The 19,220-nt window shown below is 42.8% G+C and overlaps 1 protein-coding gene across 6 annotated transcripts in view; it reads right to left on the bottom strand.

Annotated features, from left to right (window-relative positions):
- The window catches only part of klc3 (kinesin light chain 3), a 113,368-nt gene that overhangs the window by 48,543 nt on the left and 45,605 nt on the right, over nt 1–19,220 (bottom strand). For 3 of the 6 annotated variants that reach the window (XM_072549414.1, XM_072549418.1, XM_072549415.1), the window contains exons 8-13: nt 18,713–18,886; nt 14,293–14,392; nt 12,474–12,526; nt 3,668–3,856; nt 2,336–2,403; nt 1,650–1,758 (exon numbers count right to left, since the gene is read on the bottom strand). In XM_072549414.1, the coding sequence (XP_072405515.1) occupies nt 1,650–1,758; nt 2,336–2,403; nt 3,668–3,856; nt 12,474–12,526; nt 14,293–14,392; nt 18,713–18,886 (693 nt within the window). The remainder of the gene's footprint in view (nt 1–1,649; nt 1,759–2,335; nt 2,404–3,667; nt 3,857–12,473; nt 12,527–14,292; nt 14,393–18,712; nt 18,887–19,220) is intronic. The other 3 variants (XM_072549416.1, XM_072549417.1, XM_072549419.1) reach the window with 3 other exon arrangements.

Raw genomic sequence — 19,220 nt, 5'->3', positions numbered from 1 at the left:
GATGTACAAATCCATTACCATGGCTTTGGAAGAGGTGCAGTGTACATTCACCAAAGAAAAGGGAGATTATGGGGTTAGATAATGAGCACAGGTTGCACAGACTAAGATAGCATTCCCTGGAGTATAAAAGATTAAAGCAGTGGTGTAATTGATTAAAGGTGATTAAAAACTTTCCCAGTATGGAGAGAGAAACTAGTTGCTGAGCAGATGGACAAAAGTTGAAAACAAGGGGGCATTAGCTTAAAACTTGAGCCAGCTATTCAGGGGTGATGTCAGGAAGATCTTCTTCACCCAGAACAGAGTGGAAACCTGGAACTCTTTCCCCTAAACTGAAAAGTCACAGGTGGAATGATAATTGAATGCCAAATGGAGCCACATTGCAGGTTAACTAAGGGACAATGGACTCAAGGAGCCAAACGATTGTCTGTTTCTTGTGTGAACCCAAAGGGCTGAATCATGAGGGGAAACGCCAACACCGGAGTTATGAACTTAATCATTTATTTGTAGCAATACTGGGGCTGTAAGAGGTGAGTTTTGTCTTCATTTATTTTAGAGAGACACTAGGGGACAGGTGACAAACAGTCTATGAGAAGATAAACAAATTGTGAAACTTTGGATTTTTTTTCCCCCCCCCAAGAGCCAGAAGAATAGAAGCAGCCTGAATGGGTGTGGTCAAGCTCCCATAGAACCAGGGATTTTAGGTTTAGCTAATCCTAGTTGTTGTTGTTGGGGTCTCAGCAGGGCTGAATGGCAATGAATCTCTCCTGGCTGCTACACTCTCTCTTTCTCTTTCTGGATTAGTGGTGCTGGAAGAGCACAGCAGTTCAGGCAGCATCCAGGTAGCTTCAAAATCGATGTTTCGGGCAAAAGCCCTTCATCAGGAATAAAGGCAGTGAGCCTGAAGCGTGGAGAGATAAGCTAGAGGAGGGTGGGGGTGGGGAGAAAGTAGCATAGCGTATTCTTGTAGAGAGAGGTGGAAAACTTCTTCAAGGCAGGCATTCTTGCAAGAGGATTCGCAGTAGGGTTAAAATCAACTAGGTAAAAACAATGACTGCAGATGCTGGAAACCAGATCTCTCTTTCTCTTCCTGAGTTTTCTTTGGATGTTTTTCATCTTGGGTTGCTGCAGAAGTTGCTTGTGAGACAATTCTGTTTTCTGAATATGCCTTTTGCCAAAGTTGCGTTTATGGGATGTTACTACAGTGAAAACGTTACTGTTTAGTAGTAAAATAATCTATTATTCTGATAAGTTTTCCAACAGAGTTAAATTATACCAAGTTCCTCTTTCTTTCGTTATATTTTAACTAGTGATTGAATAAACTGTGGCTTGCCTAATGTCAAGGATTTGACTAATCGAATTGCATCTGGAACACAGCAGCTCACATTTACTTTTAAAATAAGTAGTTAGGGTGTAGGCTACCTTCTCAATATATTTTAAGAGGGTCTGGTCTGGTTCGCAACACATTTGATGAAAAGCTGACCTTGTCAGTCACAATTGGCAGAATGGACTGGTCCTGTCATTTACTGTGTGATCTGACACTGAGATGGAAAAGGACGGCAACAATTTGGGACCAATTCCCAGGAGAATTACCACATCAGTTTCAGGATAAGCAAAGTGGCAACTAGAACTGGGTTAGGGCTGGTTACAACTACCTTCAGCGTAGAACCTGGGCCCCTTTTGTTGTGGATCAGAACAATCTCAGTCCCTTCCTTTTGTAACTGCAGAGTTCTGTCACCATCGGGCAGTCCTGCTGTGTCACTGAAAAGGGTAGATTCTGTCAATGTTTAAATCCAGCTTCTAGTTAAGAGAACAAAAACATTATTAGCACACATTTCGCATTATAATGCAAATGATCCCAGCTCCCATTCCCATCATCATTCCGATAAACCCACTACCCCCCCCCCCCCCGCCCCACCATTGTGAGGAAGACATAAGCCTTGGATCAGACATAGGGTGGTTGTTCAGCTTTCACATTGCATTTCTCCCTGTGCTCTGCTCGATGTTAACAGAACCCAGAGGTCTGCACACAATAATGTAAAAACCAACAGTAAAATATTTGAGGCGCTGGATTTTTTTTGCTGGGGGGAGGTTGACAATACCAAGAATAAACAGCTTGGTTTCCAACAGAAATTGTGAGAACCATAGCAGCACAAAGCCACAGAGATCGAATATGCAGGACTTGCCAATGTGGATTCTCACCGTCTTTCCACCCCCTTTGACTGAATTCTGACCATTTGAACTTTTCATCAACTACAGACAATAGTTAAAAATCTTACTTGGGTTCCCACAATAGCAAAATGAGCTGATATTGAAAGTGAAGCTGAAGTAAGAGTACCTGGAGGCTGTGCAGTAGACCGAAGGCTCAAGATGTTCCCAGTAGCTGTCCACAGGAGTTAGTCTGCCCTAAATATAAGAAAATGCGGAATCCTCTTCAAAGGGTCCCATTTCATTTACACTTGGCAGCAAGAAAGGAAAGGTGAGCTAGTGGGAGGAAAGAAAGAGAGCAAAAGAGACCAAGTGCCTATGACAGAGAGAAGCAGACACAGAGAGAGAAAGACACAGACACAGACACAGACAGAGAGACAAGAGAGAGAGAGAGAGAGAGAGAGAGAGAGAGAGACAAGAGAGAGAGAGAGAGAGAGAGAGACAAGAGAGAGACAAGAGAGAGAGAGAGAGACAAGAGAGAAGAGGAGAGAGAGAGACAAGAGAGAAGAGGAGAGAGAGAGAGAGAGAAGAGGAGAGAGAGAGAGAGAAGAGGAGAGAGAGAGAGAAGAGGAGAGAGAGAGAGAAGAGGAGAGAGAGAGAGAGAAGAGGAGAGAGAGAGAGAGAAAAGAGGAGAGAGAGAGAGAAAAAAGAGGAGAGAGAGAGAGAAAAAAGAGGAGAGAGAGAGAGAAAAAAGAGGAGAGAGAGAGAGAAAAAAGAGGAGAGAGAGAGAGAAAAAAGAGGAGAGAGAGAGAGAAAAAAGAGGAGAGAGAGAGAGAAAAAAGAGGAGAGAGAGAGAGAAAAGAGAGAAAAAAAGAGAAAAAAAAGGGAGAAAAAAAGAGAAAAAAAGAGAAAGAGAGAGAGAGAGAGAGAGAGAGAGAGAGAGAAACCAAACCAAGCAAGGAAGTGAGAGATGAGACACAAACAGAAGAGAATTTGCTGTGAGTAAACTGTCAGGTAGCTACCTCAACTGACCAAGATACTCTCATCAGTCCCTAATACTATCAGAAGTAACCCAGAGGACATGCAAAAGTGGGAAAGATTACATCATGGCCAATGCTTCTCTTGCAACCAACACAGTTTAACTCGTGATGCTGCTTTGTATCATTGGGTTGCAAGTAAAACAGTCATCATATCTAATTATGTAAGCTAATCACTTCACAATAATTCACTATCCATTAAGAAATTTGGAGTATGCAAGAGAAATGATAAAATGCTTAATAAACTGAGAGGAAACTACATGTTTATCAGGAACCTTATCATTTTCTACTCAACACTCCCCCATTGTCTCAGCAGGTATAAAGATTAAAAGGTGATCTAACTGAGATGTTTAAAAATTATTAAAAATATTTAACAAGGAAAGAGAGCAACCAATGCGTCTGGCAGACAAAGTCCAGGACAAGGGGGCGTAAGCGTAAAATTACAGCCAGGTTCGGAAGGAGTCTGAAGGTGGTAGTATCCCTACCTCTGAGCCGGAAAGTCCAGGTTCAATTCCCAGCTGCTGCAAAACACCTGAAGAGGTTGATTTAAAAGCACCTCCAGCCAGCTTGCTCAAGGGTAAAGTCATAAAGCTTTGTGGGCAACGCTCTTCTTTAAAAGTTGTTGATGCAGAGTGGGGGGATTCAATGGAAAATGTCGACACAAACAGATTTTTCTTAGGGAGAAATGAAACCAACAGCAGTAAGTTGAGTTGAGTTATAGATCAATCATGATCCCATTGAATGGTAGTAGAGGTGAATGTGCTTGAAGGGCCCTTTTCTGTTCCCAAGAATCCTTTTTCATCTTTATTTCGGGCAAATAAAAGTTAGAGTAAAATATTCCATTTTAAAAAACCTTACAAAATAATAGTTAAAAATCATCACAAGGTATGCCAGTTGGAATTGTATTACTGCCACATCAGAGACAAAGTGCTGAAATATAAGGAATCAGTTTTTCACAATGAGCTTCCAGCAACAACACTGCTGTTCCAGCTATTTGCAAGGGTTGAATGGCAATGAGAGTTGAGTCTTGCTGCAGACCGCAAAGCTGTGAGCGTTACAGCACCGATCCTAACTTTACAATTCAGTTCAGAGAAACAGATTGAAATGTACTGTGTGCAGATCTCCCTCTAGCTGCTCTTGGGTGCAGATAATTGTATGCCCAAACCTCAAGAGCAACATCAGCTGGGGGCCCATATTCCACTGTGGATTTAGTCAAGCACAAAGGACAATCTGTTCAAACATCTATTTCTTAATATCCAAATGTTTTATACCACTTGCTCCCTGTTGTATTCAAGACTATCTCCCCTTTCCCTACTTTTCCAGGATCCTTAAATAGGGTCTTCTCTTACTCTTCCATCCCACTTCTGATCTGCAGATAGACTGAGTCATAGAGATATACAGAAACTGACCCTTTTGTCCAACCCACCATGCCGACCAGATATCCCAATCCAATCTAGTCCCACTTGCCAGCACCCCGTCCATATCCCTCCAAACCCTTCCTATTCATATACCCATCCAAATATCTTTTAAATGTTGCAATTGTACCAGCCTCCACCATTTCCTCTGGCAGCTCATTCCATACACGCACCACCCTCTGAGCGAAAAAGTTGCCCCTTGTATCTTTCGCCTCTCACCCTAAACCTATGCCCTCTAGTTCTGGAGTCCCTGACCCCAGGGAAAAGACTTTGTCTATTTATCCTATCTACGCCTTCATGATTTTATAAACCTCTATAAGGTCACCCCTCAGCCTCCAACGCTCCAGGGAAAACAGCTTTTTTAAAATCTCCCTATAGCTCAAATCCTCCAACCCTGGCAACATTCTTGGAAATCTTTTCTGAGCCCTTTCAAATTTCACACCACCTTTCCGATAGGGAGGAGACCAGAATTGCATACAATATTCCAACAGTAGCCTAACCAATGTCCTGTACAGCCATAACATGACCTCCCAACCCCTGTACTCAGTGCTCTGACCAAGAAAGGAAAGCATACCAAACGCCTTCTTCACTGTCCTATCTGCCTGCAACTCCACTCTCAAGGAGCTATGAACCTGCTCGCCAAGGTCTCTTTGGTTTGAAGATCATGACAAACAGGAGCAGGGATAGACCATTTAATCGAGCAGGTCTGTTCCATCATTTGAAAAAATCATGACAGATCTATTTGAAGCCTTAACTCAACTTTGCTGTTTGCCCTCATAATGCTGTCTGCTATGTGGTGGCAGTTTAATTCAGCCTTGAAATATTCAGTGCCCCAGCCACCATTGCTTTTGGAGGTAGAGAATTCCAAAGATCAATGACTCTCAGAAGAAATTCCTTCTCATCTGCCACTTAATAGGGAGAATGTCTTTAGTTTTAAACTGTATCCGTAGTTCTAAATCTCCACCATGAAGAGAAACACCCTGATAGTACCTAGCTTGCCAAGCTCCCCTTAAGAATTTTACATTTCAATAAGATCACCTCTCATTCTTCAAATCTCCAATGAGTAAAGGCTCAAAACACATTCAATCTTTCCTTACAAAGCAATTCCCTCACATCTCAGGAATTAGCTGAGTGAATTGCTTCCTATATAAATTTACTTGTTCTTATGTCATCTGTTGGCCTATGGTTTTCTTTCCCCAAAATAACTAGCAGTCACACTGTGGAGCTAAAACTTCACTTACTAGTCTCATTTAGAACTAGGTGGAGGGTGAGAGAGGGGAAAGATATAAAAGAGACCTTAAGGGGCAACTTTTTCATGCAGAAGGTGGTACGTGTATGGAATGAGTTGCCAGAGGAAGTGGTGGAGGCTGGTACAATTACAACATTTAAAAAGGCATCTGGATGGGTATATGAATGGGAAGGGTTTGGAGAGATATGGGCTGGGTGCTGGCAGGTAGGGTTGGGATATCTGGTTAGCACGGACTAGTTAGACCAAAGGGTCTGTTTCTGAGCTGTACTCTATACTCCCTGTACCTCCAAAACCTCGAACAGTAATCAGAGCAGAGGCTCAAGCTGCTGTTGACAGTGATGCCGAATGCTGTTTCTGTTATAGTTGACTTTTGAAATGAGAGTCAGGGGACTAGAATTTCCACTGCCAGGGACCAAATATTGGCATGTCATAAAATACTTAGGATTTCTGTTTTTTGCTCTGAAAAATCAGGTGAGCTAGCCCTCAGGGGGTTCAATGACAAAGTGCAGACACAGCATAAGGAAACAGCAGATTGGAGAGAAGAGTCCTGACAGGCAGAGAAAGAGGCAGTTCAAGAAACACCTTCCTAAAGTACACTAAAAAAAAGAGAAAATATAGTTAAGCGTTTGTCGACAAGCACAGTGATGCCAAAGTGGACTTTTGTACACTTTTACAGATTTCAGATTCTGGCAACTTGTGGGGCACTGAGTGGGTGATGTAATGTAACTTTCCTGCAACGAGAAGCCTTATTATGGGATTGTGCTGAACAATTATCAGGCAAAAGTGAGGACTGCAGATGCTGGAGATCAGAATCTAGATTAGAGTGGGTGGCTGGAAAAGCACAAAAGCACAGCAGCATTCAAGGAGTAGGAAAATTCGGCGTTTGCCCGAAACATCTATTTTCCTGCTCCTCGGATGCTGCCAGACCTGCTGTGCTTTTCCAGCACCACACTAATCTGAACAATTATCAACCTGACTGTTTAGATTAGATGAGATTCCCTACAGTGTGGAAACAGGCCCTTCTGCTCAACAGGTCCACACTGACCCTCCGAAGAGCAACCCACCCAACTCATTCCCCTACATTTACCCCTGACTAAAGCACTTAACACTACGGGCAATTTAGCATGGCCAATTCACCTAACCTGCACATTTTTGGATTGTGGGAGGAAACCCACGCAGACACGGGGAGAAAGGCAACTGTCTGTATGGAATTTGCACAAAGGTGGGAATTGAACCCTGGTCCCTGGCGCTGTGAGACAGCAGTGCTAACCACTGTGCTGTTCCAAGTAATTTAAAGGGACACCAGTCAGGTTGATAATTGTTCAGCACTGTACCAGAATGGAATGATTCTCATATCCAGTTACCTTGTCAGCTCTCTGATCAGATTCCTGGTCTGCGCTAAGCGCATTAATGTGCTGTCACAGGAGTGCTACTATCAGGCTCATTAATATTCAATGACAAAGACTAGGAGGATGGGGAACTCAGTGTTATTTCCCAATCACCAAAAAGTAATCCTTCTGAAAATGTTAAGTTGGTTTTCATTGAGAAAGAACAGGAATACAAGCATGGGAGGCTATTCAGCCCCTTGGGCTTGCTCTGCTATTCAACCAGATCACGAGGAGGAAACAGAGATGGTTTTGATGCCGTTCTTGGGGTAAAAACTGTCTCAGCACAACTGCCAGGCCTTGACATAGAGTTGGGTGAAGAGAGGTCACCTGTGAATGGTGGGGCTGGAACTAAAATCAAAACTGTAGGGAAGAGAGGGAATTTAGAGTGGAAAGTAACTCATGAATGCCATTTGTGGGGACTGCAGCACTCTTGAGGAGCATGGACAAAGCACAAGGAACACAACCACAACTGCTCAGACAGGTTGTTGTAGACTGCACCTGGCCTGCCACCACATCAGCTTCTAACATGGGGAGACAAAGAAAATCTGAAACGGAGGCTATGGGGAGTCACTGGAATTGGCTGGCAGCGGTTAGTTAGGGGACCAGCTCATGAACACTCCAGTCTGGATTTGGATTCAGCTCAAACAGAGAATGAAAACCTCTAGTTGGGAACAACCAAAGTGAATGGAGTCTCAGTCCAGCTCCTAGTGAGTACGGTTCAATAGAGTCGCTCAGAAAAGGGACCAGATTGCCTGTGTGGGAAAATGGAAAACAAAATGAAGCCAAGGGCAGTGAAAGGAAGCTATTCTGAAGTTGAGCCAGAGCAGCGAGAGCTTCCCTTTGCATCTAACCAGAAGGGAGGCAGTGGTACAGGTATAATTTTCCTGCATTAGTAATTCAGAGGCCAGGACTAATGCTCTGAGGACCAGAGTTCAAATCCCACCATAGAAGTTGATGAAATTTGATTTCAATTAATAAAATTGGAATGTAAAGCTGGTCTCAGGAATGATCATGACAACTATTGGGTTGATTCATGAAAACCCATCTGGCTCACCAATGTCCCATTCCGAGTACCAAGAGCCCTCACCTCCACTAGGACACAAAATCACAGTCACACAAAGAAGTGTCAATCATCATGGGATCTTTGTGATACAAACGTTAGTGACATTTGACAAGTCTTGCGGGTGGTTTGCCTGCAGATGGACACAGTATGGTACAACCCAACCTAGATTGAGGTGAGGGTAGCAAGAAAAAACACAGAATTACTTTTTTTTTTGAAGTATTAGAAGCACTTTTGTACAAAACCTGTGAAAGAACAGGGAAACCTCATTACTGTTGACCGAACAACACTTTACAAAATAACACGGTCCAAGTAGCACAAACACTACATCAGACAAACAACTCGACTGTCATCAAATACCTACAGTAAAACAGACATAAATTTTGTCAAGTGCTAAAAATTGCAGAGCAGAAATTAAAACCAAATCACTTCTTTGCAGTTTGCCCAGAAGCAGATTAGTTTTGGATGCTTTTGACTGTTGAGTCTTGCCATTTGTGACTGAGTTGAGCTAAAGTCCTTACAATTGGGTATTCTTGTACAATTTACGGCACATCAGCAGCTCATGCAGTTTTATCTCTACATGAATGAAATAACTGCAGAGAGGCCGTTATCCTAATCACCAAGTCACCCTTTATTTACACGTGCACAGTGCACAAACTCTGACCAGCCATCGCAGAGCTAGTCCCTGGAGCGAGGAGACTCTCTGACACTCTTGTTTGTGTGTGTCAGCCAGGGCTCCCTGATTGGGATTATTAACCTGGGCCAATCAAGATTCTCAGTCAATGAGATCCACCTGCCAGTGGTTCCAATCACTACAATGAAAGTCCTCCCCCAACTCATTCTATCAACATAACCTCTATTCCTCATTGGTCCTCTAGCCATCTCTTTAAACATCAATTTTATTTTACCTCAACTATCCCGTGTGTTAGCGAGTTCCACTCTCTGGCTTATGTTTCCCCTGAATTTCCCAATGAATTTATTGGTGGCCATTTTATAGTAATGGCTCCCTAGCTTTCAAACATATTACTGGATGGAAATTGCTGCTGTCACTCCCACCAACTCAGTGTGCCATCAACCAGCCACAAAAAGACATGACCCTCTCTCACTAGTATCCTTACATACAGATGAGGAAGGACACCACTTCGACTGGGACAACACATCCATCCTCGGACAAGCCAAACAGAGACACGCACGGGAATTCCTAGAAGCATGACATTCCAACTGGAACTCTATCAACAAATAGACTGACTTGGATCCCATTTACCACCCCCTGAGAAAAAGAACAGGAAATGTCATCACCATAGGAAATGATGTCACCACAGGACGTGACATCATCGACCCAAACATACAAATAGAAAGCGGGCTACATCACCAGTGCTTCATCCGGAGGCTCACTGAAGATGTTACCTAGTATGGTGACAAAACATCTGAAAACGAACCTTCCAGCTCAGTGAGCAAACCTACATCTAGACGCCACTGTGAATAACCTTGACCTTTTACAAAGTAATTTTCTACACATTAAAATGAGCTTGCCTGACTAGTCTGCATCTTGAATGATGAAAATCTACAAGACCACTACATTGTACTTTTGTTTCTGGGAAGTAAAAGCATTGTTTCATGTATCACAGCAACCACCTGGGTTTTGAACATTTGGCTTCAGTGTATGGGATGCTTGTTAAAAAAACTTGAGTGGTCTGAATTTAAAACTGACTATAAACACAACCAGAAATTCTCTCCTAAACCATTTTAATCTGTGCCCCTAGCCTTACAATCAAACTTTACAGGACTGTGAAAGCCAGGAGCACTTCCTTGCCTGTTTAATAGAATAGAATTCTTACAGTGTGGAAACAGGCCTTTTGTCCCAACAAATCCACACCCACCCTTTGAAGAGTACCCCACCCAGACCCATTCCCCTACTCTATTACTCTACACTTACCCCTAACCTACACATCCCTGAACACAATGGGCAATTTAGCACGGCCAATCCACACTAACCTGCACACCTTTGCTCTGTGGGAGGAAACCGGAGCACCTGGAGGAGACCCACACAAACACAGTGAGAATGTACGAACTTGATACAGGCAGTCGCCTGAGGCTGGAATCAAACCCGGGTCCCTGGTGCTGTGAGGCAACACTTAACCACGGAGCCACTGTGCCGCCCCAAATACAGCTGCTTTTGCAAGGATCCCCCTTCGAAGGCTGAAGTGTTCTAGTTTTTCTGATCTTTCCTCATTGCCCAGCCCTCAGATTCAGAACCACCTTTATTGACCTCCTTCTACCATCTTCTCAGCTTAAACATGAACTATGCATTAGTGACCAGAATGGCCACTTCCAATTACATTAAAAGGTTGAAGCTGTGTTGGCCCAAAGATTGGGGACTTTGAAACTTAAAGGCCCACTTACTCATTTCAGCACTAGATTCTGTATCTTGCATGTCAGTCAATTCTGGCTCTGCCCCAGGATCCTTTGGCTGGAGTTCAGCTCATTACTTATTTCAGTTTGGGATTTTGGACCTTGGCATTCAGACCACACGTTAGCAGGCCAAGGCTGCTTCTCTATTCACTCACTGCCTGGTTCCAGGTATATTAGGCTCGATAATAAGTTCCGCCCTTGCAGTTCACCTTGATTGACAATTTGAAGCTGGCAGGGGACCAGCGGTCCCTGGGCGATTTAGGATCAACATTCATGTCGATAATGCAAAACAAAATACCTGAAGATAGTCTGTCCAAACAGGACCGCTGCCAAGATTTTGTAGGATTCTTTTTTTGAAAAAAATGTTCAATGTAAAATTATCTCATTTGTTGTACCCATGACTAGAAGTTCAACAAAAGTATATAAGGATACAGATTAAAACCCACTAATCCTGAGGACACCTGGTGTAGATCTCATGCTCTACAGTGACGCATTGAAACTTTGATTCTGTCCGCTCCCAATTCTCCACAAGTGTTAACAGGAGCTTTACAGGAGTTAAAATGGGTTTGGACTCTGTTTCATAGAATCACTAGTGTGGAAGCAGACCATTTGGCCCATCCAGTCTACACTGAACCTCCAAAGAGCCTACCACCCAAACCAACCCTCACTACACTATCCCTGTAACCCTGCATTACCCACAACTAACCCATGTAGCCTGCGCATCCCTAGACACTATGGGTAATATAGTATGACCAATCCACCCTTTGGATTGTGGGACTCTCTGCTCTCTCTCCTTCAACAGCATAAGGTGGAGAGTGATCAGGCAAGGTGACTTGAAAGTCGAAAGGTAGTTAAACACCTCGCAAGTATGCAGTGCAGGAAGCTACCATACAGTCCACCCTGCCTCTGCCAGCCTCTGACAGAACCATCTAATTAGTGGGTGTTGAGACTGAATCACAAAATTGTTATGGTGCAGAGGAGACCAGTTGGTCCAACGTGCCTACACCAGCTCCCTAAACGTTTTGGTTTGGAGTCACTCTTGTCCTTTCTCCATAAGCCTGCATTGTCTTTTGTAATTCCCTCTTGAATGCTTCAATTTAGTCTCCTTCACCATCAACTGAACCTGCCTTCACCACATTTCCAAGCAGTGTGCTCCAGACTCTTCCTGTGGTGAAAAAAAATCCCAGTAACCTTCTATGATGGAAGGAAATCCAAGGGTTTTGATCTTTAAGCAGGAGGGGAGCTGGCACTTTGCTCATCATATGCTGAAAAGCTGATGAATATTTCTGTTGCATGCAAAAAATATTGTCCCATTGTCAATCTACGCAGGAAAAACAGGTGGACTATAAACAATTGTGGCACTGACAGGCACTGAAGCGTCAGTTTAAAAAAAAAATCAGAGCAAAACAAAACTTCCACTCCAAAATTAAATAAATCAGAAGCAAAACACAAAAAAAAACAACCAGGGAGAGACAACCAAACAAGAGACTCTGGAAAATGCAGAACAAATCTAAGAAAGTGTTGGTCAACATTTTGGATGTGAAACAGAAGACTCACAAAATGCCTACATCTGAAACACTTCTCCATCTTTGCTAATTGCAGAATTTTACGTTTTTATTTCAACTTTGCAGCATTTGTGGCTTTATTTCCTATTTGTTTTCTCTGATAGATACTGATTGGTCTCCCGTGGCGTTGCTTACAGCGACCACAGCGGGGAAACAGAAACAGTTCGGAGGCTGAATATTGCGATGGATGCGTGGCTATTACCTTGTTTGAATCGTCCCCATCTTCAGACGTTATCCACACCCGTCTGTTGTCACCTGCACAGAATGCAATAATAGATTCAACATTATTCTCACTTTGACTTTTCTGCACCTCATTATGGGTTCACTTAATTCATGCGGATCTTCACATACTGATACGTAGAAACGTAGAAAATAGGGAAAATTCAGCCCATTGAGTCGTTCAATATGGTCATCTCTGATCCTCTAACTCAACACTATACTGCCACCATCTCTTCTTCATTCCTGATGAAGGACTTTTGCCCAAAATGTCGGTTCTTCTGCTCCTCGGATGCTGCCTGACCTGCTGTGCTTTTCCAGCACCACACTTTTTGACTCAGTCACTATTGCTCTAAGGCTTCAGTGTATATAAATCTGTTTAGTTCTTAAATATGTTGAGTGACTTGGTCTCCATAGCTTTATAATGTAGAGAATTTCATAGGTTCACCACTCTTTATTGTCGTCTTTATCTCAGTCCTAAATGCTTTACGTCATAAAAGAGACCGTGACTCCTTTTCTGGACAACCTTCCAACCCAAGGGGAACATCACCCCCCACATCCAGTCTGTCCAGTTCTGTCAGAATTTTATACCTTTCAAACAGATCTCCTCTCATTTTTCTAAACTCTAGTGAATACAGGCCTAGTTGACTTCCCTAGCACAACCAATCTGCAATCCCAGAGATCACCTGGGGCAGATGTGTGCATGGCGAGCAAATAAGTCACATTCTTGAAAACTGTGACTTGAAGAAAAACAATGTTAAAGAAATCAAATCTTCCTCTTGAAAAAAAAACATTAACTACAGTCAGATTATTTTGGATTTTCTTGTCAGACACCAAGACATCATCGATTAAAATACAGTAGAGCCTCGACTGAAGAACTTAATCAGTTCTGGGACCCGGTTCGCGAACTGAATCAATTTTGCCCATGTTCACAGTGCACGCGCCAAAGACGAACTGCTCGTACCTTCGTTCGCACCTTGAATTTTGTACGTATGTTGAAGCAAACTTTTATGTACGATGCTGTTCGTAAATCGATTTGTTCGTGAACGGGGTCGTTCGTATGTCGAGGCGCTACTGTACTGTAATGTACTTCAAACTTTAACAACTTCTAGAGTTTGATATTACAGCGAGATACACAAAGTGTTAGATTTTTTTTCACATGATGTGGGCAATGCTGGTTAGGCCAGCATTTATTCCCCATCCCTTACTGTCCTTGAGAAGGTGGTAGTGAGTTACCCTTTTACAGTTCACGTGGTGCAGGTCCACCCACAGTGCTGTCAAAAGGGAGTTGCACAAATTTGACCGAGTAACTGCATAATTCCAAGTCAGGTTGGAGAGTGACTTGGAGGTGGTGGTGCTCCCACGTCCTCTTGGTGGTAAAGGTCATGGATATGGAAGATGCCGACATACACAATGGAGCAGGTGAGATGGAATAAGTTTCCTGTAGTGATGGGTTTGATGGCGGTTAGGTAGGAGATGACTATTCTGCAACTTTACTATATTTGGGGATTGGCGCACGCACATACACACACCCCCATCTGTCACGGGAGTCAGTGACAAAGTAGATTGCACAATTGTTATGGAGGGAGTTAGCTAGATGATGTTTATCTAGCTTCATGTTTTCTAAGATTTATGCATATTATTATAATGGTTCCCACCTACAGCAAACATTTATATCTGCCAATTCACAAGAGTGTGCACTTTTATGCTATTGATTCAATGCTATTATTAGCTTCTGTTTAAATTACTACCTTGTTATCCCTAGGGAGTCAGAAGGAATAGTCCATTTGTAATATTTAACTTACCATCAACAGAGCCAAACTCTCTCTCATGGGCTCGTGTCAGGATCTCCTTGTATAGAGCCTCAGCCTGTCTGTACTTTCCTTGCTTCAAGTAGCAGGAAGCCTAGATCACAGGAGGTGAGAATGAGAGATCTGCAGACTCAGCGAAAACTTATCAACATGAACTACAATCAAATTGAATTTTTATTTACATGACAAATGTCCCCTGTAAGGCGACTCATTTGCAATTTATCCTTCACAGGAAGTGACTGTGACTAGCAAAGTCAGCTCAATTGCACTTGAAGTGAGTGGTCACAACAAGCCATTTCAGAGGGTGGTTCAGAATCAGCCTCACTGCTGTGCGTCTGCACTCACATGTAAACCAGACCAGCTAAGGAACTAGATGGTTGTTGTTTTACAGCTATCAATGATAGTTCTGCAGTCAACATTACGGATGTTGGCTTTCAATTTTAGATTTCAAAAAATAATTGATTAATTGACTGCAAATTCAGTCAGGCACGGTGCTAGGGTTGGAACCAGTCTGGGCAACTGGATTACTAGTCAAATGACATTACCATTACAATATCATCCATCCATATAATCTCGATTAATACTGTTATCACTAACATCTTCTGATTTTTATGGTTTCATCCAAGGACTAAATTCCCTGGCCTCTTCCTTTCCTGTTGTCACACACAACACAGTGAAACCAAGGGCTTCTTGCTGCAGCTTCAGTTCCAACTCTCACCTTCCCAAAAATATACAAAATCTTTCACACCCCATTTATAATTGGGTCTTAAGACTTTGGTGAGGAGCCTTCTAATTGGGGATTTGTTTAATCGCAGTCATACAACACAGAAACAAACTCTTTGGTCTAACCAGTCCGCAAAGAACATAATCCTAAGCTAAACTAGTCCCACCTGCCTGCCCCTGGCCAATTTCTCTCCAAACCTTTCCTATTCATGTACTTATCCAAGTGCCTTTTAAACGTTGTAACTCACTCCATTCACCATTTGCTCAGGAAATTCATTCCACATGCGAAATACCCTCTACATAAAAGATTTGCTCCTCAGGTCTTTTTTAAATCTAGTTTTGAAATTCCCCCATCCTAGGGAAAAGACACCTGCCATTAATCCTATCTATACTCATGATTTTATAAACCTCCATAAAGGTCAGCCCTCAACCTCCTACACTCCAGTGAAGAAAGTCCCATCTTATCCAGTTTTTCTTTATAGCCGAAACCCTCCATATCCAGCAACGTCAATCATGATGCCATTGTATTCATGGGCATTGCTGGCACATATTGTCCAGCCCGAAACACCCTGGAGTGTGGTGTCCACATCTGAAGTGAACACAAAATCCTCTCGGTTATTCATTCTTTAGGAAGTAGGCTTCACTAACTGGGTCAGCATTTATTGCCCATCACTGACTACCCTTAAGAAGGTGATAGTGAGTTGCCTTCTTGAATCACTAGTCCATTTGCTGCCGTTCTTTGCCACGCCCACATTATTTTAGGGAGGACATTCCAGGATTTTGACACAGCTAGACTGAAGGGAGAGAGATATATTTCTAGGTCAGGGTGGTGAGATGTGACCAATAGCAAGGTCATAATTGACTGATTGCGAGATCAAGGGACCTCAGCAAAACTACAGTCACTGGAATTTAGGAAGAAAACTCTCCAATAGTTGGAGTCATAGCTGGCACAAAAGGAAGATGGCCGAGGTTGTTGGAGGTCAATCATCTCAGCTCCAGGATATTGCTGCAGGAGTTTCACGTAAACTCATTTTTTTCCCTTCAATCTTTTCTGGTAAGGTAAGCATTTGTTGCTCGACCCTAACTGTCATCGAAGTGAAAGTCTTTCCAAGCCATTTCAGAGAGCAGCTAGTGGTCAACCACATTGCTGAAGAGTCTGGAAGTCACTTGAAAGCCAGACCACATTAGGATGGCAGATTTCCTTCCCTCAAGGACAGTAGGGAACTAGATGGCCTTTATAAGAATCCAGTAGAGTCAGTCAGTCAGAGATATTCAGTACAGAAATAGACCCTTTGGTCCAACCCATCCATGTCAACCGGATATCCTAAATTAATGTAGTCCCATTTGCCAGCATTTGGCCCAAATCCCTCCAAACCCATATCCAGATGCCTTTTAAACGTTGTAATTATATCACCCCCACCACCTTGTCTGTTGGTTGGAGAAGTTGGGACTGCTTTCCTTTCAGAGGAAAGGCCAATAGGAAATTAAACTGCCATGTTCAAAACCACGAGAGGTCCGCATGGAGTAGACAACGAGAAACTATTCCTGCTCATAAAGGGATCAAGAACGAGAGGGTACAGATTTAAAGTGATTTGCAAAAGCAGCAAAATGTGATGCAAAAACAAACTTTTATGAATAGCAAGTGGTTCAGGTCTGGAATGGACTGCCTGGAAGTGTGGGAGAGAGGCAGGTTCAATTGAGACATTCAAGAGGGCATTAGATGATTATTTAAATAGAAATAATATGCAGGGAGTGGAAGGGTGGAGGAGGTTGGCACAATACGGCATGGTGCTCATTCAGAAAGCTGGGACAAATGGCTTTCTTACAAACTTCAACAATTCTGTGACCCATGGTCACCAATGCTGGGAACTAGGTTTTCATTACCAAATTTGTTTGGTTAATTGAATTTAAATTCCCCCAGCTGCCAAGTTTGGAATCAAATTAACATCTCTAAATCAAGTCTTTGGATTACGCGTCCAATAACATAACTACTATGGTGCTGTGAAACTCTAACTTAGTTTCTCAAAGTGTGCTATCACATCAGGACCAAATGAAATATCTTCTGGAAGGTAGCAGCTCAATGCTTATTTTTTTTTTGTGCCAGCATTAAGCTCTGCACACCCAGGTCATTCAAGCCTGGATAATATTTACTCTGCCCGGTCAATGTGTTTAAACCTAACATAAAACATCCCAAATGCACTAATAAGGTGGGTTCAGGAAAGCGTCTCATTCTCAATTTCCAGAGAATTTAGTGACGGGCAACCATTGCTGGGGCTTGTCAGCGACGCACACATCCCACAAAAGAACTTTTAAAAGTGCAATTTCACAAATGGATCACAACTGACGCAGCCAGATCATACCCACATCAAACTGCACAGAGAGAGAGATTATTCCAAACAGATCCCACATGGGAACTTTAATGGTCAACAAAGAAAGGTGCCTTTTAATCAACCGACCTCTGCAGGAATCAAATTTGGATTTGAGAGGTGGAAAATCTGTGGTTTAACAGCACTCTACTTCAGTAAGGTTAGTTCTAATCTAAATAAAATTGAAAAATGGGAGGGATTTACAGCAATCCATTCAACTTTAGAACGACCATCGAGTCATACAGCATGGAAACAGACCCAACCTGTCCATGCCAAGATGCCCTAAATTAATCTAGTCTCAGTTGCCTGCATTAGGCCCATATCCCTCCAAACTCTTCCTTTTCATATACCCATCCAGATCCCTTTCAAAATGTTGTATTTGTACCAGCCTCCACCACTTCCACTGGCAGCTCATTCCATACACTCACCACTCTCTGCATGAAAAGGTTGCCCCTTAGATCCCTTTTATATCTTTCCCCTCTCACCCAACATCTATGCCCTTTAGTTCTGGACTCCCTCACCCAGGGAAAAGACCTTCTCCATTTATCCTACCTATGCCCCTCATGATTTTATATACCTCTCTAAGGTCACCCCTCAGCAACCAGAATCAATACAATGAGTTGCACTTTCCCCAAAGACCCCTTGAAATGTTGATCTAGTTCTCTCTTAAAAGATTACAACAGTCTGCATGCTTCAAAAGCTTTCCACAGTCAACGTTGAATCATAGAGATGTACAGCATGGAAACAGACCCTTCGGTCTAACTCATCCACTCTGCTTTCTCTCCACAGGTTGCCAGACCTGCTGCGTTTCTCCAGCAACTTCACTAAAGTTTGCCCAAATAGAAATTTCTCCCAACTTCCCTCCTGTTTCTTTCATGGCAAGCTCTTTGAGATTGGCCTGTTTCCAGTAAAATAAATTACAGGACCGCTCTCAGACAGATGTAATACTGAGCCATACAGACCAAGGGAGATCTTTGGAATGTTGCCTAGTCTGTGCCAGATTTGCTGACTGGCAATGTGCCATGAATGCTCTCAGTGCCTACGGGCAAGAGGGATTAAATTCAGCCACTGATTTCCTTCTCTTGTTCTAGGATGGGGGTGATACTATCCAGGCCAACATGTATTGCCCATCTTCAAGTGCCCTCATGATGACTGACATCCTGGTGCGCTATGTATATTTATGGATATCATGCAAGGATAGAGAGATCGGGATAGGCTGTGATGACCCTAGCACCCTGTCAGATATGCTCATACATGAAGAACAGAAATGATTGTCTGCAAATTTCTCTCTTCTCCAGAGAACTAAAGCAAGTTGATTTCCTCACCAGGTTATTCTTCGTCTTGGCTACATTAGGATCCTCTGATCCCAGCTTGGTCTGGTAGATCTCTAACGCTCGCTCATAGTAATACTCCACCTCCTCGTACTTCCCCTGGTTTTGGCACAACAGAGCCAGATTATTCAGTTGCTTTGCTACATCGGGGTGGTCCTTGCCCAGTACCTGAGGATTCAGAACACCAAAGTTAGTGAAGCTCTCTAAAGAAAGACTTGCACACATGCAATGTTTCATACACCTATCGGAAAGTGTTTCACTATCATGAATTGCTTTGAAATGCAATGGCTTTACTTCTGGAGATGTTGGTTCAGAGAAGAACACTGGTTCATACACCACGATAATTCTGATTCTTACAGTCACACAACAGATAAGAGTGTTTGACCCTTTATAGTTCTTTGAAACACTTTTCCAATTTCATCACTCCATGTCCTGCTTTCATTAAAATTCTGTTTGAAATTCTATATCCAACTGTTTTTTTTGAAAGTTACAACCAAATCTA

This window comes from Chiloscyllium punctatum, chromosome 29 (genome assembly GCF_047496795.1).
Source record: "Chiloscyllium punctatum isolate Juve2018m chromosome 29, sChiPun1.3, whole genome shotgun sequence".
In the NCBI taxonomy this organism is placed as follows: domain Eukaryota; kingdom Metazoa; phylum Chordata; class Chondrichthyes; order Orectolobiformes; family Hemiscylliidae; genus Chiloscyllium; species Chiloscyllium punctatum.
This window is presented reverse-complemented; position numbering and strand designations above follow the sequence as displayed.